A 25,268-nucleotide genomic window follows, 5' to 3' on the forward strand; every position below is an offset into this window, starting at 1 on the left:
GCCTGTTGGGTACAATTACTTGAGTGACATGGCAATCACTTCAATGTAAAATTATCATCAACCCTAACTCAACCAACATCATTCATTATGGGATAGAATCATTCTTACAGCATAGAATGGGGTCATGTCACCCTGTTTATCCATGATCAGCTAGTCCACTCCCCAGTCTTTTCCTGAATGTTCAAGTTTGAGGAAAAACTTATCCAATTCTCTTGTGAAAACCACAACTGAATCTGCTTTCTCTACCCGCTCCAGTAGTGCTCTCCAGATCCTAATTTTCTACATTTTCCATCCCTCCAGTTGTTTCGAGCTCTTTTGCGAACTATGTTAAACTGGCGTCTTTTCATTCTCCTGACATTTGCTAATGGGAAAAAATTTACTGTATCTACTCTATTGGGACCCCTCCTGATTTTGAGCAGTTCTATCAAGCCCCCCCACCCCTCATTTCCAAAACATTCCCAGCTTTTCCAACCTAAACATGTAGCTGAGGTTTCTCACACCTGGAAACAAGCTTGCAAATCTTTTCTGCATCTCTCTAAAGCTGTCACAGCTTGCCTGAAGAATAAATTTATTTCACCGAGGAAGAACCAGTATTTTACATTTGTGTTTGCTTTTGTCTTGGATGCCTCTATTTATACAGCTTCAAGTTACTTCATGAACTCTTTCGTAAAAGTTGTTCACTGGCCTTGCAAAACCACTTGTGATAACAGCAAACAAAAAAATTCTATGGGATATTGTTCAAAAGCACACCATATCTCCATTTTGACTTTCTCAAGAAAAATCCCACCTTAAATTATGAAATGTCTGTGAAGAAGGGAACTGGAATAAAACATCAACTTCCTAGTCTGCTCTTTTAACAGAACAATAATCAGATTTTACAGCCCCTCATGGAGCACTGGAACAAAACCAAAAGGTTAATGGAAACATATGAAAAAAAATACATTTACTCAACAACATTGGGTTAATTTCATGGCCTGATCTGATAGGAAATGCGTTTGCTGCCACATTGAACCATGAAGGAACTGAACTTTAAGCACTGGTATTTTCAGACAGAATAAATTAGTTTCTATTTCAATAAAAATATACTTGAGGAAAAGAGCAACCAAGAACTTATGGCATCTGTTATCATACTACAACACAACTTAATGTCAAAGTAACGCAAACAAATTGCATGAGTAGATTTGTTTCTTATACTCCAACCTCGAGCATTTAACTTACTTTTGCTTTTTGCAGAGGTGCCATTCGGCAACATAACACAGCACTGCAGTTTTTGCAGATTTCTATGAAGAGTTCTTCATGCCCCCTGAGCGCAAGTGAAAGGCTGGTTCCATCGACAACCAAGCCATGTTGAATCACATGATCATGTTTTATCCTATAATTATAATATACTTGTTAAAATATTATACAAGTTTCTGAATCTTTTGTGTAATTGATGTGTATGTATATTAGATGAAGCATTGCCTGTGCTAACATATTTCACAAAGGTATGTAAGGTTTAACTGAAAAGTAGAATTTTATTTTCTGCATAAAAGGTTACTTTAAAACTTAGAGATCCACATGAATGGATTGATTACATATCTCCTATACACTTGCATAAAAAATGGCATTGATGACCTAGTGGGCCTTGCTTAAGGGGGTAAATTCACAACAGAAATGCGGAGACATTTCTTCAGCCAGAAAGTGGTGGGCCTGTGGAATTCATTGCCGCAGAGTACAGTGGAGGCCGGGACGCTAAATGTCTTCAAGGCAGAGATTGATAAATTCTTGATGTCACAAGGAATTAAGGGCTACAGGGAGAATGCTCGTAAGTGGAGTTGAAATGCCCATCAGCCATGATTGTACGGCGGAGTGGACTCGATGGGCCGAATGGCCTTACTTCCACTCCTATGTCTTATGGTCTTATTAAGCCAACTTACCCCATTACATGTTGGCAAGATCTACTTCTTTAAACATTGTGTAAGAAAACTAAAGAGTTTTATAAATTGGGATTTGCATTTTTTATAAATCAGTTTAATATTACAATAATCAGCATCGAGTGTGCAGTCATTGGATTGCTGGCATCAAACATATCATTCTTATTTTATTTTATTATTCTTAGTGGCAGTTGGTTAGCTCAGTTGGCTAGACCAATGGTTTAAATTGCACTGATTCCAACAATGTTAGTTCAATTCCTTTACCAGCTGAGGTTATGAAGTCCTACCTTCTCAATCTCTCCACTAACCTGCACAAATATTTTTCAAGAAAACACCTTCGCTGCAAGCAAAACTCCTACTCTTCTCCCATCCTGGGCAATCCCTCTGGTATTGCAAACTGGCTGGACCACATCAAGCAATGTCAAGCCTTAGGCTGGTCTGCCAAAACAAACATGTACTACCCAGAAAAAAAAGGGGAGGGGGAGAAAGGAGTCTATATAGACTCTCTACGTTCATGGCCAACCCTTCAACTTCTATTCACCATTAGCTATTTTATTAGATGCAAATGCTCACCTCCTGTTGGCTGTTTCACTTACAGCAATCAAGTGAAAAGACAACTTTCTTGTCGCCAAAGAAAAGACCAGTCATTTACCTACACAGAATTCTTTGGCGAATTTCTACTGAAATCTGAACACTTAGGAGCTAAATTAGCAATCTAAACTGAGACCTGGCAAACTGATATATGGTAAATAAAGTCAATGAGTTAAAGATTGGTGTAAGGAATGGGTTTCAGTTGATGAGATGTTGGCACCAATACTTGGGTAGAAAGGCATTATTCCAGTCGGGCAGGTTTCACTTGAATCATACTGGCACCACTGTCCACGCAAACTGAACAAGCTGTCGAGAGGGCTTTAAACCAAATAGAGGAATGGGGGTTGAGAAAGGGGATATGTAGACTTACAAAGCAAAAGGATATAGCAGCATTGCAGAACAGCTATTCAGGTAATGATACCCAGAGCATAACAGGAAGAGACTATGTACAAACATAGAAAAAGCAGCAAATGGTGGAGGCAAGAAATTGTAAAAATAAAGCAAAATTAATGGCTCTTTATTTGAATTCAAGTAGTAGTCAGAACAAAACTAGTTTATTAATAGCACAGAAAGGTTAATATGTCTAGATTTGGATCCTTCATAAGAACAATATCACGGACTCAAAAAACATTAACATGATTCCTCTCTCTGCAAATGCTATCTTCCCTGTTGATTTTTTTCCAGCACCTTCTGTTCTTATTGCCAACAAAAATATGTTGCGGATTCAAGCAGCAATTGTGCTATTTTGGATGCAATAATGAGCAATGATTCAGATTTTGCAAATGATCTCAGAGTAAAAGACCCCAAGGAAACAGCAACTATCACTTACTAAAAAATTAGTATTGAGTTTGACAGTGAAAATCTTGGGTTGGAAACAACTGTGCTAAATATAAATGAAAATATTTAGAAAGGAATGAGGACAGAGTTGGAGTGTTCTGGCAAAGATGGTTAACAAACAATGACAAGTTTTAGAAAAGTAGTTTGTAACTTACAAAAACACATCACAGTATGGAAGGAAGAATTTAACACTATGATAAACTGACCTTGTTTAATCAAGGAACTAAGGCTAGTATCAAATTGAAAGAAAAAAATGTGGCAAAGATTAGTAGTAAACCATAGAATTTAGAATGCTTTCAAAAAAAAACAAAAAAAAAGTGTGGTGATTGAAATGATGTCAGCCAGGTGGACCTCAGAATATGCATTCCCCGACTGGGGCTGTTAATGTGATCCAATCAAGGAGCCCTGGTTGACAGATAAGAACAGGAGTTCAGACATCCTGTTCGCCGAGAGTATGGCTCCGAGGGAGCTGGATCAGTGCCAAGGAGTGGATACTGGCCTTTGTGTAGTTATTTTAAAAAGATGGTCAAGGATGACAATGACACAAAGGTTGGTTGAGTTGTGCATAATGTGGAGGGCTCTTGGAGGTTGCAGCAGGACACTAACAGGATACAGAGCTGGGTTGAGAAGTGGCAGATGGAGTTCAACTTGGAAAAGTCTGAAATGATTCATTTTGGAAAGTCTAATTTGAATGCAGAATACAGGCTGTGTGGAGGAACAGAGGGATCATAGGGTTCATGCCCATTGATCCCTCAAAGTTGCCATGTAGGTTGATGAGGTGGTTAAGGCGTCTGGTGTGTTGGCTTTTATTAGCAGCGGGATTGAGTTTAAGAGCTGCAGCTCCATAAAGCCCTGGTTAGACCACACTTGGAATATTATGTTTGGTTCTGTTGCCTCATGAGAGGAAGGATGTGGAAGCTTTAAGAGAGGGTGCAGAGGAGATTTACCATGTCTGGATTGGAGGGCATGTCTTTTGAAGAAAAGGATGAGAGCACTAGGGCTTTTCTCATTGGAGTGAAGAAAGATGAGAGGTGACTTGATAGAGGTGTACAAGATCATGTGAGACAGAGTGGATAGCCAGAGACTTTTTCACAGGACGGAAATGGCTATCACAAGGGGGCATAATTTTGAGGTGATTGGAGGAAGATTTAGAGAAAATGTCTGAGGTAGGCTCTTTACACAGAGTGGTGCGTGCATAGAATGCACTGCCTGTGGTGGTAGTACAGTCAGATAAGTGAGGGACATTTAAGCAACTCTTGGATAGGCACATGGACGTCAGTAAAATGTAGGGTATGTAGGTTAGTTTGATCTTAGAGTAGGATAAAAGGTCGGCACAACATAGAGGGCAACAGTACTCTGCTGTACTGTTCTATGATAAACTAAAGAGGGAGAAAACAAACTGAGGGTAAATTAGCACACAATAAAAATGGACATATAACGAACAGAGGCCCCTTAGAGAATGAGGGTGGGCTAATAATGGGAATGCAGGAAATAGCAGAGGAGTTGACTACTTTGCATTAGTCTTCACTGTAAAAGACACTTGTAACATTCCAAAAGCACAAAATAGTCAAGAGTTGGTGTGCGCACACAAGTGTGGGAGGGTTCATGTAGCAAAGGGAGGAAGAAAATAAATACAATAACTATCATTGGAGAAAAAAAGTACTCAGGAAATTAACAAGGCGACAGGTCAACACATTGCCTGGACCTGATGGGTTACATCCTAGAATATTAGAAAGAAAGTAGCTGCAAAGATAAAGGATGCACTGGTAGTCATCTTCCAACAATCCTTAGATTCTGGAAATGTCCCAGAGGATTGGAAAACTGCAAATGTAACACTCAAAAAAGAGTGAGCCAAACAAGTTAATACTAGGCCAATTTGATAGACATTTACTAATGAAATATGCTAGAGGCTATCACAAAGTACGTCATCGCAGATCATTTTGAAATATGTAATACATATCAAGCAGAGTCAGCATGACTTCATGAAGGGAAAATGTGCCTCACTAATTTATTAAAACGCTTTGGAGGTGCTACCAAGCAGGATAAAATGGAAACAGTAGAATCAATATTTGGATTTCCAAAAGATGCTCAATAAGGTACTGTACATAAAGCTGCTTAAGATAAGAAGCCATGCTGTGAAGGGTAATGTATTAGCATGAATAGAGGAATGGCTAATCAATACAATTGGGATAATGATGCATTTTCAAGATAGCAACCTATAAGTAGAAGGGTGCTACATCAGTGCTGGGAATAATTTATTTACAATGTATATTAATGTATATTAATGACCTGGATGAGTGAAATTTGCAGATGATACAAACACAGTCTTATTATAAGAGGGACACAGATTGAGTGAGTAGGTAAAACAACTTTACAAGCAAAATACAGTCTGGGACAACGTGAAATTAATGAACTTTGCAGCAAGAACAGGGCAGCTAAATATTATTTAAATGGAGAAAAATGTGTAGAAAGCTGCAGCCCAGAGGGCTTGAGATTCTTGTACATGAATCACAAAAAGCAAACATGCAAGCTCAGTAATAGGGAAGGCAAATGAAATATTAGCCTTTATTTCGATGGGAACAGAATATAAAAATAGTGAAGTCTTACTAAAATTACACAAGGCTTATTTCTGCTGTTACATTCTATGGGCTTATTTGATACTTCAGGAAGATTTTCTATGTTAGAGGTGCTACATAAATGCAAGTTGTTACTCATTGACAGTTGTAACTGTTGCTGAAACTTAATGTTTATTATTTTAAATTGATTAAAATATTTTACTGGAAACAATTCACTACAGAATAATATAAAGTACAAGTATTATGTGGAATAGGTTAAAGAGAACAAAGAATGTGATAATCTTCTATCAAGCTCCAATGCTTACTAGACCACACCTAGAATACTGTGAACAGTTTAGGTCACTTTACCCAAGGGAAGATATTTGCTAGGTTATTCCTGGGCATGGAGGGATTTTCTTACTTGGAGAGACTGAGTAGGTTGAGCCTGTATTCATTGAACTTTAGAAGAATAAGGAGTGACCTTATTAAAGCATAAAATATTCTCAGGAGGTTTGGTAGGGTAGATATGTCGAGATTGTTTCCCCTTGTGAGAGAACTCTCAAACAGGAGGGCATAATCTCAGTTTGAGCTCACCCATTTAAGACAGAGGTGAGAATTTTCATCTCTCAGAGCAGTGAATCTGTGGAATTCTTATCACACAGGGCTATGGAGTTTGTGCACTAAGTATATTCAAAGAACAGATAGGTAAATCTTTAATCTGTCAGGCAATCAAAGGTAATGAGGAAATGACAGCATTGTTGACCTGAGAAAAATCAAATGAGCCATGATCTCATTTAATTGGGGAACAGACTGATGGCCTACTTCTGTTCCTGCATTTTATGGTCTTGCCTTGCTGCAATGGAGAGGTTTTCTACATTAAAAGGTCTTTCACAAATGCAAATGGTTATTGATGGATGGAGATATATTTCAAACGTGAACAGTCCACATTAACAGTCAAGTTAAATGTAACTATTTCTGAAACTTAATATTTACAATTTCAAATTTTTGAATGAATGGTTTTTACTGGTAACAATTCACTGCAGAATGATAAAATGCAGATTATGTGGAACAAGTTAATGAGAACAGAATGTGATTACCTTGTATCAAGCCTTTGAAGCTGTGCTGCACATTCAGTGTCAGATTTCTGATTGGTAAGCTCCAAAATATTCATTGCCCTGTGAAAATGTCCACTTGATAAACTCACACTAATTGCAGTTTCCAGCTTATCTCCCGTAAGAACCCATACTTTGATCCCTGCCAATTTAAGAGCTTCTATCGTCTCTGGAACTTTGTCCTGTAATCTAAATCAAGAAACAAAGCAGTCAAAATACTTATAGCAAACAACATAAACATATATAATCTCAACGTCTGATGGCTGTTCAGTAACACTGGCAAAGTATGCAACTAAGTGAACAACATCTCAAGATATAGGCTCAGCTCTGACACTCCATGGTTACCACAAGGCACAAATACACATCTTGAACCTATAGGAGTTAAAAATTGCTATCTGTCAGAACTACCAACAAGCCAGTTCCATTAGAATTACATTTAGAATGAGTCCTTATTTTTAGAAGTGCAGGGAAAGTGGGACCATTTCGAAATAGGCAAGGAAAACAAAGTTACATTCAAATTAATGTCGCTGGGTGTGTGACACTAATACAATAAACGTGCTATTTTAAAAAATATTAATTATTTTCATTTTGAGTGACTCTCATCAGGTTTTTTTTTAAACACAGAAAGGTAACATTATATGGAATTCCAAATAAACTAGCCAACTTGACATTGAAGAGAAGGTGCCTAAATAACATCTTGACTGACTACTCAGAGAAATTTGTATTTACTTATATTACTTCTCCCAAAGGGTTGAGAATCTGTGGAATCCACTACCCCAGATTGTGGTGGATCGTGGGGCACTGAGTATATTTAATTTTCAATTAGTAATGGGTTAAAAGGTTATGAGGAGCAGGCAGGAAAGCAGAGTTGAAGCCAAGATATCAGTCATGATTTTATCAAATGGCAGGACAGGTTCAAGGGGCTGAATTGCCAATGACGACCATTTGTTCTTATATAGATCCTTTGAACTTACACAAGATACCTAGTTGGTAAGGGAAAGTAAATGTGAAGCACTATGTTCAGATATGCCAGGAAAGTTGGATAAAGATATGAAAACCATAACTAATTCTGAAATAAACTACTGGATGGCTAAAAACTACTTTCAATCATTAAACCCATCATATTCTACTTTTGATAAATTCAGAACAATCACAGGAAGAGTGAAACCAATTAGCAACCTAAAGTGGTCTACGATATACCAGTGTAGCATTCAAGGTTTTGATGAAAAATACTCAAACTTTTTACAAGTTCACTGCTGTATTCTTAGACCAAAAAGATTAAATTGTATGGAGGAGAATTATATAGGACTATATAGTGATGTGGAAAGCTGCCTATTACTCAAAAATGAGAACAAGAACAGCAAAATGGGATCTTTGATTGCACTATGTGAAAGGATGGGGAAAGGCTCTCACTTGAAGAGCATAATACTCTTAACAGCAATTCCTGATTGCACAAGACGACAATTAGTTTTAAAGATATGCAGAACTCAGGTTGGAAACTGATGGTTTACAAACAAGCCACTCATTTCTCTTGTAGTTTTGTAATGATTTCTTTCCTGAAAACTATATCTCCTGAAGTGTTCCTTACCTTCACATTTGCACATGCAGCATGATTAATACTAACCTTCAAACATCAACTTCAATTCCAAAAATAACTTAATTATTCTATAATTTTGTAAATAATTGAATCCAGTTATCTGAATGAGTACAAGCAAAACTGCATTCATTCCCAGGATAGGAAGAAATACACCAAGACAACATTGATTATAAATTCTTAACTTTCACTGACAACAAATCATTGGATTGATGAAAACATTAATTGATATGCTTCCAGCACATTGCAGAGGTTAGTGACATCAGTTTAAAGAAAGAACTCAGACTTTCATTATGAATTATACGTGAAATGAGATGACTATCTTCAAAACATGTAAAAAAAATAATTTCCACAAATTAATGTAGACAAAATGATTGTCATTTTGAAAATATCTGCAGCATTAGAACTTAATCCACAGAATTTGTCAGAATAAATACTTCATTAGATAATTCATATTAGATTTACATAATGTATTACTTTATGGCAAAGTAGAAGAAATTATAGATATTTCATTGAAGTAACAACAAAGAAAATCATCAACATACTTGTCTTCCACACCAGAAACTCCCAGTAAATGCAAGTCTCTCTCAATAAGATTGAAAACATTGGCTATTTCTTCTTCTCGATGTTGTAGAGATGTCCTGGCTGCAAGAAGCTGTGATGCCACTTCCTCATACTCCTTTTTGTTTAGATATTTGCATGCCATACAAAGTGTTCGCAGTCCTTTCTAGAAAATACACATACACTTGGAGATTTATATAGCCGTGCTTATGTTCAAAGTGTCTTCAAAAGCTTCAGCCAATGAGTTTCTTAACTTTAGCATCCAACTAGAACAGAGTGTTCCACAAAGAGCAATAGGGTGGATTTTACAGGCAAGAACAAAACAGCATTTCTTGCCATTGTTTATAAAATTATGAGAGGCATGGATAGGGTAAATAGGCAAAGTTTTTCCCTGGGGTCAGGGAATCCAGAACTAGAGGACATAGGTTTAGGGTGAGGGGGGAAGATATAAAAGGGACCGAAGAGGCAACTTTTTCAGAGGGTGCTACGGGTATGGAATAAGCTGCCAGAGGATGTGGTGGAGGCTGGTACAATTGCATCATTTAAGAGGCATTGGGATGGGTATATGAATAGGAAGGGTTTGGAGGGATATGGGCCGGGTGCTGGCAGGTGGGACTAGTTTGGGTTGGGATATCTGGTCAGCATGGACGGGTTGAATCGAAGGGTCTGTTTCCATGCAGCACAGCTCTATGACTTAAAAAAAAAAGTCTGATAAAAATCTCTGATGCAGATGTCCCATTTGCTAATGGTATAGGGCACATTTAAACCTGGCGTCAAATTGAAAGGATTTCTTTGCATGCAGCACTGACATCAGTCAATCACATTAAAACTATCTATACATAGCAAAACAGGAAGTTATAAGCACTTAATCCTTCGCATATAAATTTTGACAGTGAAAGAGATATGATTGTGGTTGCAATAAAATGGAAAATAAAAATACAAAAGTCTATTTTAAATGAAGTGAAAGCACAAAGATAAAATGATTAAAGAAGTGCAATGAGGATATGTAGCAATATTTATGCAGTTAGTATACGGTTATAAACCCAGCTGCACCACATTCAATATGATGCAACTTTTCTCAGTGTTTTTATAGCAAGACAAAAACTTAAGACCAATAATTCTCAGTTTAAGATTCCCCTTTGATTGTACTGTAGGGTAGCTCAACAGTACATCTTTGGATAAATGTAGAATCACTGACAGCAACTTGTGGATTGCTGCTTTATTCTGTGCATATTCAAACTTCAGAATATGATCTCCTCTACTTCAACAAGAGGGAACACAGACCAGGTGACCGCTTCACGAAACACCTCTCCTCGGTCAGTGAGGACAGGACATCACCTTGCTGTTGTGTTAATAAGTTGCCTTAAGCCTACTGAAGTGTTCCAGCAAAACACAGTGCAAACTGGAGGGATGTCACCTCATTTTCTGTTTTGGTACTTTATAACCTTCAGGATTCAACACTGGGGAACAACAACTTCAAAGCTGTATGTGTCCTCTATTACTATTAACATTCTCATTCATCTTTTGTTCTGGACACCCTCACTATCTATTTCACTCACTCCTTCTCCCCTTTTGTCAATAGCATAAAGAAAACATATTTCCAGCCTCGTTGTTCAGAAGAAGAGTCATATAGGACTTGAAATGTTAATTCTGCTGGATCTGCTGAGTATGGTCAGCTTTCTGTTTTTATTTCAGATCACTAGCATCTGCAATCATTTGCTTTTATTCCAGAAACTGATTAGAGTTTAATTCTTAGCAAGTTTAGCAGCATCTGTGGACAAAAAAGAGTTAATGTTTTGGGTCTAGTGACCCTTCTTTAGAACATTTGAGTTTTTCCAGCAATTTCGGTTTTAGTTTCTGATTTCCAGTATCCAAACATTTTGGTTATTTCTTAGTTCAATTCTGCTACACATTATACATTCTGCTTCCAGGTTTTCTGACTAATGCTGGAATGTAACATGCTAATGAAGACCCACACTCTACCAAAGGAAGGTCAGCCATTTTAAGGGACTTACAAAAGGTCAGTATGGAGGCAGTAGGTGGAAGGATGGATGGTGGAATTTTGTCTTGTAAATTTGTGACTCTTCCCCAGAGCCCATGATGTGGTAAGGACCAAAAATCGTGCTCTCTTGGAGTTAGCACTAAGAGGCCAGTCAAAAACAAGTGTATATGGCTGGATATCACAGCGTACAAAAAGTGTGGGGCCTCTTGCAACTGGAAAAAGTGCTGCAATGCAATAAAAGATTTAGTAACTTAATAAAAGGAGGAACGGTGAGTGACAACACTTGGACTTTAAACCCTAACTCTCCTCCCCCAGCATTTTCTTGCACAATACTCCTCGGTCTAACACATCTCACAACTCTACCCATTCACCTTTCTCCTCCACACACAAAACGGTCAGATAGAATAGAATTATTTTTCCATAACTAAATTGTGATTTGATTAAGTGAAGAACACAACTTTATTTTAATTACCATTAGTTGTAAAACATGTTCTTTAAAGAACAAAGTTTATGGCTTTATGATTTAGTCTCAGGCTAACAAATTTGAAAATGCTTCAAGGTAAAAGGCTTTTACTCAAGGACACAGCTATGTTTATAGATAGCTTAATTTTGTAACTTAGATGTATGCAATAGGCTTTACATATTGACACATTCTTAATTGTATGATTGTTTTGATTTTAATCTATTTTGGCCATCGACAATTATTGTAAAATTATAGATGGTTCCTTTAGCTAAAGGATACTGATAGATTTTGGAGAACATTCGTATCTCAATTGGGACCTTTAGGATGCCAGTTAATCACTGAGGTAATACATCAGAATCAAAGCATAATTTGTTCCAAGGGTGCCATATTAGTAAAGATATATTTAGTTGGTAAGCTACAGACAAGGGTAGAAAGTAACATAGCTAAACTGACCACTATTTTTAAGAATTGGATATGTACTGTTTAGCCAATTTGAGATGATTCATGTGCTATTCACTTGTTGGCAAACCAATTAGGTTCAGGCGTAGTGGCTAGCAAAGGTTAACAAGTGGCACTTCTTCATGGCTTGGTGCACAAGATGATAAAAGACAAGGAGTACTTCTATCAACAGACAGAACAAGAGACCTGCAGCCACTATCACATTAACTGCTGCTGGGAAATAGGTGCTGGACAGACATCAATAGTAGGGCAGAATCCATGGAAAAACTACGGTCTCCCATTTAACTGGTCACATTAATGTGCCCCACTTTGCACATAACTGTCAATTTAGTCATCACTAATTGAAAAAGTCATGATAGAATTTAAACCTATTCCCAATATTAGGATTGAACATCTGGACTTTCACAGGTCCTTCCGAGGCCTTGGACAAGACAAGAGTCATTCCCAGGTGAGGCTGAGCACTGTGTGGATGTACTGCTATAAGATTCACACACACCATCCACCAAAGTACATATGTATAAACCTTCATGCAGTCAAGGTAACTAGGTTGTCACACAGTGAGGTTTATATAACAGGTAAGCAGGTGCCAGTGACAGAGATAGCCCTGGTCATTATACTCAGACCACTCTAAAGCAAAGCAATGCACAGCTGACAACAGATGCTATGGTTTAGGGACCACCGAGGAAGAGAGCCCGTGGACCAATGAGATGAAATGCGTGCTGTTTGGGTCAGTATTCCCAAAGGCTGTGCATACGCTTGGAGAAAGAACAGAAAGAATCCATCTCTAGCATGAAATACATCATCCCTCAGGCACCTGTGCCATCTCCATCTGCATGGAGCATCTGAGTGTATGCTGGACCAGATCAGTGCCCTCTACCATTCTGCTCAAAATGGATGAAAACCTTGCCTTGGTGGTTCAATGTCTCGCTGAAATGTTGCCAAATACTCTGCACTTTCTGCTTAACAGGGGAGTGGTCAAAATGGAAGAATAGGGCAAATGGATGTGAAGACTTCTCCCTTCACATTCCTTACCCTCCTTTCTCCACAATGAGCCTCACATGCTGTCTCTTGCCCAAAGGGAGCTAGGTTAGTTTGTGGCAGAGTCAAATGGTCTACTCTTGAGGATTCCAAATGATTCCACCTTACCTTTTCTGTTGCTTCACTACTCTAAAACATGATACATTGCAAGCCACAGCAGACCCACAACCATAACAAGACTCTTTATGGAATGCACAAAAGGACATCCCAAATCAGTTGAGGCACTCAAATCACATTTTCAGTAATCCAAAAACTTGTCTATTCGCCTTTCCGTCAAGAGACTCCTCTCTTCTGTCTCCTCCACATTAGCAGCAGGGTCCTCATAACTGCACCAACCAGGTCTTCAGAGAAGCTATCCACATCCGACAGCTTGAAGTGCAATCTCTTTTGATAACTATAGCCACTGCAGAATTAAGGAATTACAGCAGCACCCTGGATACCTGATGCTCACACCCATGATTATCTTCTGGTCACATAAAAGCTGAGCATTAAGCAAATGGAATTTCTTCCAATGTTGAACAATCCAGGTTTATAGGAGAGTCCTGTGATGTACATTAAGTCTCTGATTCCCTGTACCTGTGGAATCAAGGTATTCCAAGAGTCTGACTGTCAGTTTCAAAGTGGACATAAATGACACCTACATAAATATGTGGTCACCTAAGAGATGCATTTGTGTCAACAGATTGTCAGAGTCTGGAGATTTCATCAGAAGATTACTGGACGGAAACAGAGGAAATTCACGGTTGGCATGACCATGAAAGCCACATGTATGTTCACTTAAGGAGACATTGTTCCAGGAAGCTGCATGACAGTATCAACCCTGTGAGAACGCCTGAGAACGATTATCCAACCAAATCAAGGAACCAATCCTCTGTCGATATACAGTGTTCTTGGTATATGACCTCCTTCAAGCTCCAGTGTGCTCAGCAGTCTATACTGCAAAGTGCAGGTGATTGTGCAGAAGGCAACTGCTACTGTTGTTGCAGCTTCTGCTACTGGTATGGATTTTACTATCTTTCCTTAGAGGTCCAACTTATAACTGGATAAACTGTTCCCATGCAAAGATGGAGTACAGGGGAGATAAGATCAAGATGAGCAAAGTCCAAAGTAGGTGAAATGAGTCCCAAAAAGTCAGAAGTCACTTTTCAAGTAGTTAAATCCACCTCTCAAAGTCTGATGAGCACAAGCCTTTCATATAGGTTGATTCACTGCTTTTCAATTTCACTATTTAAATACCTTTGAAGGGTGTCGATCAATGCCTCCTAGATGCCCTCGTATTGTTGACCCTGGCTAATTCCACAGAACAGAAAATGCAACTATTGGTAGTTAAAAACCAGATTTGGGCGATAAATGCACAATTAAGTGACTACTTAAATTACTTCACCAAAGCACCAATGTTTTCCTGTGAGCCTCCAATCTGAGGCTGGCAAACTTGCAATTAGGCTGATCATGTTGGTCATAGTTGACTACCCATACTGGCAGTTAAAAGTTGCCCCTCTGAAACTTAAAATCTCATGCAATCAAAAACCAAGTCAGTGTCAGCCAGGCTACTTCCTGTACAGTTTTCAAATGTTAGTTCAGTATAGAAAATGAAAAAGATTTTCTATACTGTTACACCAGCCATCTGAAGAAATAACATTATCAGATAACATATCAACAGTTCAATGATCTTTTGTACAGCAGGGTATGAGTTCCTTTTTACTATTTAGTCTGTGTTTAGCTATATGAAGTATGAGATCATTGTTACTACCGCCAGCAATTTAAAGAAACATCATAACCTGTCTGCTTTGGAGGCTGTTGGAAATGGTTAAGTTTCAGATGCACGCATGTGTGGAAATCTCAGACTCCATTTCAGCTTTAGGAATCAGAGTAGCATCTTAACATGGTGTTGCACAACCCACTTAATCCCACATTATTCTACAAAAAGGGTGCATCACTTACCATCGCCAGTTCATCCACATGCACACTAGTTGTACGTATTTCCCCAGTTTTGGCTAATGGGAGAATTGATGATTCTGCACCTTTAGTGAACAGTATCTTCTTTCCTGGAACAATCAGGTGTAACAAATTCTCAATTAAACAAAATTTATTTGGATGTAATTTGTTGAACATGTATAGTTCCTCGTTCAGTGGGATGTTCTACACATGTAAATTGGTTCAAAGAACTTACTGCCCACAAAATAACCTTAAACATAAAATTATAAAAGATAGTTAGTAAGTTGTGAGAAGATTTGTAGCTCAGGTTGAGATTCTGTACGCAAGTTTGCTCGCTGAGCTGGAAAATTCATTTTCAGTATGGTGACGAACATCTGAAAATGAACTTTCCAGCTCAGCGAGCAAACTTACGTAGAAAAAGAAATATTAATTTTTGTGTAAGTGGATTATCAGACCGAAATTTATAATCATCTCATTTGTAATGTTGTCCAGCATTTCTAAGCTAACCAGAAAAAAGTTGTTTACCACTGGGAAATCATTCACAGTTTGAGAATGCCAAGTTATTAAGCGTCCACATATTTTTTCCTTGCATATTTGTAGATAGCATTTAATATTTTTTACTCTTAGAATTAAAAGGAAGGTAAGAAAGTACTTTCAGACTCAAGACTGGTAAACAAGCTTTACTGGAGAGTAGTAGGTCAATTAGGTAAACTGGTTGTCTAGTTCTTGCAGTGTAGCTCCAAAGAAAAATAAATGTGGTATGTACACTTTTCAAGCAGTGTGACTTTGGTTAATATTGAATTTGATGAAGTAGGGACGATGTGCTTGCAAATATCCCCTTCTCTCTTTTTTTTACTTTCTCTACTGTCCAGTTTTACTGCTACTTATCAAGATTCCTGTGGCTGCACCAAAGTGTAACATATTCTACTTGTCAATGCTGACTTTGCCAATTGTGTTTAATTTCTCAATGGCTCAGTTATCACATCTGTCTGTGAGTTGGATTTACCAAGTCAACATGGATTTACCAAAAGGGAGAACATGTTTGACAACTTGTTGAGGATTGTCAATTGCAGCATAAAGATGAGCTGGAGGATGTAGTGTATTTAGATTTTTAGAAGGCTTTTGTTAAAAGTCTAATAAAGAGATCAATAAATGAAATTACAGCACATAGCATCGGGAGAATATACTAGCAATGATTGAGAATTAGTTACTAAACAGAAAGTAGAGATATGAATAAATATTATTCTTAGGGTGGCACGCGAGTGTCAATGCCAGGTACACAAGTGTTCACAATCTATATAAACAATTTGGATGTAGGGCCCATTTAAAATGCCCAAATTTGCTACTGATACCAATCTGTGTGGGAATTCAAGTTGTGAGGAAGATGCAAAGAGGGTACAAGGTGGCTTCAAGAGAACTGGGACATGCTAAGTAAATGGGTTAGAACATGGTAGATAAATTAGAATGTGAGTAAGTGTTAGGTTATTCACTTTGGTATTGAAAAAGAGTGGAATATTTCTTAAATATTAATAGATTGGGAAGTACGGGCATCCTAAAAGATATTCTTCAGTGAATCACTAAATTCTACCGTGTAGGTGCAGAAAACAATTAGAAAGGGGACTTAAATATAAAGATGAATAGATATTGCTGCAGTCGTACATAATTATGGTGAGTGTGTACAATTTTGGCCTCCTTATCTAGGGGATATACTTGCTATTGAGGAAATGAGGGGGCAATTAACCAGATTAATCCCTAGGATAGTAATGTTGTTTTATGTTGAGAGATTAAGGAAATTCCTTATTCTCTAGAGTTTCAAAGAATGAGATGAACTTATCAAAATTTATGACATTTTTAAGAAGGATGTGACAGGATGGTCATTGTTAGAGTGATTCCCTGGCTGGCGACTCTAGAACCAGAGAACAATCTCAGGATAAGGGGCAGGTCATTTAAAACAGATGAAGAGGAATTTCTTCAAAGAGGAATGAATCTTTGGAATTTTCTACCCCAGAGGGCTCTGGATACTCAATCATTAAACAGACTGTGTCATTAAGGGCAATAAACCGTGTAGGAAAATGGCATTGAGGAGATGGTTCGCTATGATTTAAAACAACAGGGCAGGCCTGATGGTCTGAATGGCCTACTCCTGTTGCTACCAAAACATGCTCTTCAATTCAATATGTGGTTCCTGTCAGCTAATACTCTAAGAGTTGGGCAATTAATTGGCAAGCCCAGCTACAATCATATTTTCACTGTTATACCTGGACAGTTTATCAATAATACTGGATGGAGACATCTATTTGTGTGCTAATAATGGAAGGTATTTTTATTGTTCAACGTTTCCCCTTACATGCACACATTCATTTGATATTTATCAAGGTTCATTTTGTTATTTAAACTCATGTGTAGTCAGAATGTATTTATGAATGTACCTTCTGGTGTTTCGACAATTACACTCATTCGCCTGCGATTTGCATCAAACTCTAAAATATCTAGAAGCTTGTATCTGTAGGAATGAAAGGAAAATAACATTATATCCATCTTCAGGAATTTTTAAACCAATTGCTAAACACCATTACAAATGTATTTGAGATGTGTATTTTTCAGATCAGCACTGTTTCATGTCAAGAATGTGGCATCTTCTTCTGTAAATTTACTGTATTACAGTAGTTGTCCAAATAATATGGAGCTGTAGCAGGATCAAGATAAGGAGCAAAAACTAAGAGTATTCGTGAGCAACTTCATATCACATTTGATACTCAAACAGAACAATAATGATGCAAAGTGAAACTGCTCAGCACCAGCACTATAGTTGCACCAGAAAAGTGCACTTCAATGTATTATGAAACTGTGGCATACAGATAAAACTGAAATTAAAGCTTCATCTTTTAACACAGTTTAGATAGGCAAAAGGTTCTACAGTTTAATTCTTTTCATACGGAGAAAGACAACCTCACAACAGAGATAAAAGTGCTACAATTGGCCTGAAGATTCTTAAGCAGAGAAGAGCAAAATAAGCTGAGGTCCAGCATTAGTTGCCATCCAGTACTACTTCTGAGAAAGTCTGGCTGCACGTAAATGTTCAATGAGTACATCATAGGGAACAGCAATCACCCCTTCCAAAACATTCTTCATACTCTGTAGCCAGGCTGACACACAAAAAGTAGCTAGTTGAACTAGATACTCAAGAACAGGTGACATCACTGGAACTGTAATTTAAGACATGGCAGCATATTCAAGAAACATGGGACGAAAAGAAAAGCATTAAAGAGAAAAGCTCACCCCCCTCCACAATTTAAGAATTCATATCAAAGCCTTGCACAGTTTTGTTACCTTTGTTCCTTTCCAAACTCGTTAAGTAATATATTTTTCTCACTTGATCCTGCAAACGTGATCCCAATCCTACAGGAAGGAAAAAAAAATCTTCAAAGCTTTGTCAAAACAAAATCTAACACACAGGTCTGTGAAAAGCATTATTATTGACTAATAAAAAGAACTAGACTAATTTCATTGCTCAACTGATGGCCCAATATTCTAAATGTCTGATACACACTATCAATTATCAGTTCACAAATGTCAAGCTGCTTTGTTGGGCAAAAACTAAATGAAACAGATTCAAGTATTTAAAGATTCCTCAAATCATAATTAGATGATAGAAAAATTAAATTTCATATTATTACAAAAATTCCACAGTCCATCACACGTTAGACATTTAATGCTTCCAAGTGCTTGACATCATTGACTGTGGTATTCAACATTGGCACCAATACTGGGGTTATACCACCAGCACATGCATAATAATATTTTTTTTAATGAGTCACTATTATCAAGTAAGGAAGACACATGTAAGGTCAAGGGAAGAGAAACATCTGAGGAACTTTAACTTGGCTGAAGTATTTCTCCATGGAAAGCAATAGGTTTACTCCCATTAAATAAACTTCTGCAGTTAAAGAAAATTGGCTATGTCCATGCAACTGTATTGTAACCAGAGTTACCATTTTCTGCAGGTTGGAAAACATTAAAGCAAAACAAACCAATTAACTAATTAAAAATATCATGGCAGCAAAGGTTGTTTGCTTCATTAAGTAACACATTTTAGAATGAAGGATGGCTTTAAAACCAGTTTTCCATTTCACTACCTAATCAACTAAAATGAATGACATTTAACACCCCAAACAACAGTAACATCCTTCAAGCTAATATCCAGGAATGTCATAGAACATTTGACACGGAGGCATAAAAAGACATTGTGTCTTTCCTTATGACACAGTGGTAGTGTCCCGACCTGAGCTTAGGGTCAAATCTCACCTGCTCCACATGTATAATTAACATGTTTGAACAGGTCAATTGAAAATATCTGAGGATATATTAGGCCAGATGACCAAAAGCTTAGTAAAATAGACAGATTGAAGGTTTGTCTTAAAGGAGGACAATAGAACGAGGAGTAAGGCACTTCGGCTCAAGCCTGCTGGACTGTTCTAGATCATGGCTGATTACCCACCTGAATGCTATTTTGCCGTACTTTCTCCATTTTGTTTGACATCATTAGCACCTAGAAATTTATTGATCATTGTCTTGAACGTGCTCAATAATTGACATTCCTGGGATAGAAAATTCCAAAGATTCATTTCCCTAAATGGCTTGCCTCTTACTGACTATTTCCCTTGGTTCTTGCCTCCCCCTCCAAGCAAGGGGGACATCCTTTCTACCTGTCTGACCATTGTAAGAATTTGTAAACTACAAATGAGATTATTTCTCAGTCTTTTAAGATCAAGAGAATACAGACCCAACCTCTAGTCATAGGACAGTCCTGCTGCTCCAGGAATCGGTCTGGCAACCCTTGCTCTATGGCAAATATAACTTCCCTTTAGTAAGGTGACCAATACTACACAGGACTCCAGGTATAGTCTCATCAAGGTTCTATACAACTGCTGCATAACAACTTGAGTCCTGCACTCAAATGTTCTTGGGATAAAAGACCAACATACGATTTTCTTTCCTGATTATGTATTGCATCTGCACATTAGCTTTTACTATCTAATGAACAAGGACTCTCATGACCTTTGGACATCAACATTTCCTAATATTGCAATGAAATACTCTGCACCTCTGTTCCTCCTACAATCTGATACTTATCCACATCCACAGGGGTTGGAGGTCATGAGATGTACGGAAGGAATTAAAGAGCTAAGTGTTTAGATTGCTGAGATCTAAACAGAACTGTGAGCTGGAGGAAATCTTACAGCTAGGAGTGAGGTGAGTCCATAGAGGGATACAAATTTATAAGATGATGATTGACAGGTGTCTCTTCTCTAGGGTGAGGGTTTCAAGATTAGGGGGTGTATTTTTACGGTGAGACAAGATAGATTTTAAAAAAGACATGAAGTGCAATTTTCAAAAAAAAAAGTGGTTTGTGTATAGAATGAGCTTCCAGAGGAAGCAGTGGATGCAGGTACAGTTATAACGTTTAAAAGATATTTAGATAAGTTAGAGCAATAGTAATGTTTGGAGGAACATGGGCCAAGCACTGGCAGGTAGACTAGTTTAATTTAGTATTATGGTCAGCATGTGCAAGACTGAGAATTTTAAAATTAAGCTGTAGTTTGACTAGCAATCAATGTAGTTCTATGAATACAGTGGAGGCAAGTGAGTTGAGTTTTGAATGACAAGAATGATTTTGGAATGTGGGAGGTTAGTCAGGAATGCATCAAAATTATTAAGCAAAGTTAAAGTGACATGGACGTGGGCTTCAACTGCAGATGTGCTGAGGGAGGGGTGAAGTTGGACATCATTGCGAAGGTGGAATAGGTGGTCTTCAGAGTGATGGTGCAGATGAGATTAGAAGTGAAAGGTTATGAATAGCCTGGATTACACTCAACCAGCTGCTGCTGTGGATCAATAAAGTCAGTGGTAAGAGAATAGAAGTTTTGGCATTGTTCAAAGAAATAACTTCAGTCCTCACAATATTTAACTGGAGGGAACTTCTATGCATCAAGTACTGGATGTCAGAAAAGGAGTCTGACTATTTAGAGACTGAGGCTACAGCAGGTTTGGTTCCAATTATTATGGTCAGATTCAAGGCAGCTGCAAGAATTGCATCTTTAAACTAATATTTTGGATTTTGCTTTATGCAGTTTCTTATTTGCATAAACAGGTTTTGCAGTATCAAAGCTTAATTCACAACATGGAGTGGTTAATACTGCTCATGCAGCAAAAGGGAGGATCTTGTCTAGGACAGACAGGCACAGTCAGCCCAAAAAAAGTATGATGGCTCTTGGTCCAAAAATCGAGCGAGGGCAAATGATCCAAAACAAAATGAGCAGATGATGAGCAAGTAAATAATACATTGTTGCATTTACCAGGTGACTTTGGTAATCTCAGGTAGTCCCAAAGCATTTTATAGCTAATGAACTGCTGCACTAAAATGTCACCCAAGATTGTGTCCAAATTTTTTGAACAGAGCTTGATCTCTCAGCCTTCAATTCAGAAGCTGCTACTGGGTGTTGACATATTTGACAGTGGTTCGGCTCTTCGCAATAAACAGTTCTGAATATTTCCAGACATTTTACTCACACATGCAAAACCAACACTATAGGCATATATGCAAGATTTAAACAAACTATTTCACTTAATGTACACTTCACCAGCAATATGAGCACTTAACATAGTGTGTAGCAACAGAATTTTCTAAATGTACATTATGCAAACACATTACAGCATTACAATGATGGCACAGTTATCACACACAAAGACTACTATGCTGACATTAGATCCACAAATAAGGACATAAAAAAACATTATTTCAGAATTCAGATTTAACAAAGAAATTACATATAGCTCCTGAACTTAATAGTTTGTTGTAGAAAAATATCCTTACTTTCTCGCAGCTTCTACTAAAGCCTTCTCATCTGGTGAAGCAGCATAGTATTGCACAGAGGATGAATCAACTACAGAATTCAAATTTGATCTCCGTGTCTCTTCCTGGTCATTAATGTGCACTGTGTGACAAAGGGATATTGCCTTCAAGAACATCTTTTCCTCATCGGTCTAGGAATTGAAGCATGAATGGTCAGAACACTATCATATTCAATCAAACAAATACTTTTTTAAAACAAATATGGCACGAAGAATAGGAAGATGTCTGATGTGACTGTCATATGTTTGATGCTGATCACTACAAAAGAGGACTTCATTGAAAGAACAGTACTGAAGTAGGAAGGAGAGTCAGGACTGATCAGACCGAGTCAGGCCTATAATCAACACTGGATGAAGGAGGGAATGAAGAGTCGTCAAGTGGACCCAAAAGGTTAACTCGGTTTTCTCTCTCGAGATGCTGCCAGATCTGTGGAGATTTTCCAGCAATTTTGGTTTTTGTTCCAGATGAACTGTTGTGTTCAAGATTGTGCATATTCCAGCCAAATCAGTGACATTGATCTTGGGGGAGTTGCAGTCAAGAGGAGTCAAAAATCTTAGGAACAGATAATCAGTTATCAGTTCCTAGTCCTCAACCAGCAATACTTTCAACAAGTCTAACTGTTGCCTCAAGTGATGACAATAAAACTCAGGTTTGACTGACTATCAACAGCAACTGTCCAATCTTACAGGAAGAATGAGACCTTGGGCAAGATATTTGTGGAAGTTTACACTGATGATCTTTATACTAGCAGGAAATCAATGAAAAAAGGTCAAAGTCTAAATGTTCCAAGATACCAATCAGTGTTTAAGTGAAATTAGTATTACTGGACATGGTTATCACACCAATTTATGATGTATACGAGAACCATGGAAATCTATATGGACGGTATTACATCAACTGTTTAACAAAGGCAACACTACAGTAAAACCTTCATTATAATACACGCTCGGGAGTGTTTCAGTCCAATTATTCGTTGTAAACTTGAGACACAGGATGAGGACTGGATGAATATTCAGTCTGTCCATTTAGGAGATAAAGGTTCAATCTAGTCAACTCAGTACAATGATATCCTGTTGGCTATGTAATGAGCAAAATAATCCACAACTCAATTTCGTGCAAGTTAGAAGTAGGCCCTATTCTAAAGTGACAACATAATTTCATCAGGTCATGGTGTGTAATAACACTAAAAAGATTGTCTAATTCAGTCTGAAATGGGACAACTCACTTTTAAAACTGTGCCCACTAATTATACTTTTTCTCCCAAGGGAAATCATCCTTTTAACACCCACCCTATTAATTCTCCTCGATTTTAAATGTTTCAATAACACCACCCTTCATTTTACTAAATTCCAGTGAATACAGACCCAATTTGCTCAGATTTTTATCACATCCCAGAGACTAAACCTAGATTAAAATGTATTCACCTCCAACACAAGTACATTTTTTTTTCTTAAAATGTTCAGACAGAAATGGTCTCACCAAATCATTATACAAATGTAGAAGTACTACTTTATTCGTCAACTCTGAACCTCTTGCAACAAACGGCAAGCTGCACACCTTCCTCTTTGCTTGCTGCACCTGCATGCTAACTTCCTGCTTATCTTGCTCGAGAACATCCAAAATTCCTTTGCACATCAATACTTTCAAGTTTCACACCTTTAAAAATGTATTTTGCTTTTCTTCTCATAACCAAATTAAGTAACTGCACACATCTTCACATAATAAAAACACCTCGCATCTCACTTGTGTTAATTGATTTGCTGAAGTTTACCTTCCCACTGGTTTTGCATCGGTAAACACATTACTCTTCACTCAGTTCTTTAATATAGATTATAAATAGCTCAAGGTTTAGCACTGACCTTTGTGGTAATTTACAATTTGAAAATGCCCCACCTATGCCCCTCTCTAATTCCTAGCTATTTATGAAACTACCCATGCCAATATATTATCCATGATCAAAGTTTGTGAGAAGATTTGTAGCTCGGGTGCTCGTTGTTGTGGTTCTGTTCGCCGAGCTGGGAAGTTGTGTTGCAGACGGTTCGTCCCCTGTCTAGGTGACATCCTCAGTGCTTGGGAGCCTCCTGTGAAGCGCTTCTGTGATGTTTCCTCCGGCATTTGTAGTGGTTTGAATCTGCCGCTTCCATAAGTCATAGGAGCGGAAGTAAGGCCATTCGGCCCATCGAGTCCACTCCGCCATTCAATCATGGCTGATGAGCATTTCAACTCCACTTAGCCGCATTCTCCCAGTAGCCCTTAATTCCTTGTGACATCAAGAATTTATCAATTTCTGCCTTGAAGACATTTAGCGTCCCAGCCTCCACTGCACTCTGTGGCAATGAATTCCACAGGCCCACCACTCTCTGGCTGAAGAAATGTCTCCGCATTTCTGTTCTGAATTTACCCCCTCTAATTCGAAAGCTGTGTCCCCGGGTCCTAGTCTCCTCACCTAACGGAAACAATTTCCTAGCGTCCACCCTCTCCAAGCCATGTATTATCTTGTAAGTTTTTATTAGACCTCCCCTTAATCTTCTAAACTCCAATGAATACAATCCCAGGATCCTCAGCCATTCCTCATATGTTCGACTTACCATTCCAGGGATCATCCGTGTGAATCTCCGCTGGACACGCTCCAGTGCCAATATGTCCTTCCCAAGGTGTGGGGACCAAAACTGGACACAGGACGCCAAATGGGCCCTAAACAGAGCTTTATAAAGTCTCAGTAGCACAACGGTGCTTTTATATTCCAACCCCCTTGAGATAATTGACAACATTGCATTCACTTTCTTAATCACGGGCTCAACCTGCATGTTTACCTTTAGAGAATCCTCAACTAGCACTCCCAGATCCCTCTGTACTTTGGCTTTACGCATTTCCTCACCGTTTAGGAAGTAGTCCATGCTTCTATTCTTTTTTCCAAAGTGCAAGACCTCGCTTTTGCTCACATTGAATTCCATCAGCCATTTCCTGGACCACTCTCCCAAACTGTCTAGTTCCTTCTGCAGCCTCCCCACTTCCTCAGTACTACCTGCCTGTCCACCTAACTGTATCATCAGCAAACTTTGCTCGAATGCCCCCAGTCCCTTCATCCAGATCATTAATATATAATGCGAACAGCTGTGGCCCCAACACTGAACCCTGCGGGACACCGCTTGTCACCGGTTGCCATTCCGAAAAGGAACCTTTTATCCCAACTCTCTGCCTTCTGTCAGACAGCCAATCCTCAATCCATACTAGTAACTCACCTCGAATACCATGGGCCCTCACCTTGCTCAGCAGTTTCCCGTGTGGCACCTTA

The 25,268-nt window shown here is 38.3% G+C and overlaps 1 protein-coding gene across 7 annotated transcripts in view; it reads right to left on the minus strand.

Annotated features, from left to right (window-relative positions):
* Positions 1-25,268, minus strand: part of atp11b (ATPase phospholipid transporting 11B (putative)) — a 175,332-nt gene that overhangs the window by 77,111 nt on the left and 72,953 nt on the right. For all 7 annotated transcript variants that reach the window (XR_006313418.1, XR_006313419.1, XR_006313420.1 and 4 more), the window contains 7 exons: positions 21,935-22,104; positions 18,391-18,459; positions 17,490-17,563; positions 15,067-15,170; positions 9,148-9,329; positions 6,994-7,197; positions 1,219-1,372 (listed from right to left, as the gene is read on the minus strand). Coding sequence is in view for 4 of the 7 variants with exons in the window: in XM_043702356.1 (XP_043558291.1) it covers positions 1,219-1,372; positions 6,994-7,197; positions 9,148-9,329; positions 15,067-15,170; positions 17,490-17,563; positions 18,391-18,459; positions 21,935-22,104 (957 nt within the window). In the remaining 3 variants the exon portion in view is untranslated. The remainder of the gene's footprint in view (positions 1-1,218; positions 1,373-6,993; positions 7,198-9,147; positions 9,330-15,066; positions 15,171-17,489; positions 17,564-18,390; positions 18,460-21,934; positions 22,105-25,268) is intronic.

Source organism: Chiloscyllium plagiosum, chromosome 13 (genome assembly GCF_004010195.1).
Source record: "Chiloscyllium plagiosum isolate BGI_BamShark_2017 chromosome 13, ASM401019v2, whole genome shotgun sequence".
NCBI lineage: Eukaryota > Metazoa > Chordata > Chondrichthyes > Orectolobiformes > Hemiscylliidae > Chiloscyllium > Chiloscyllium plagiosum.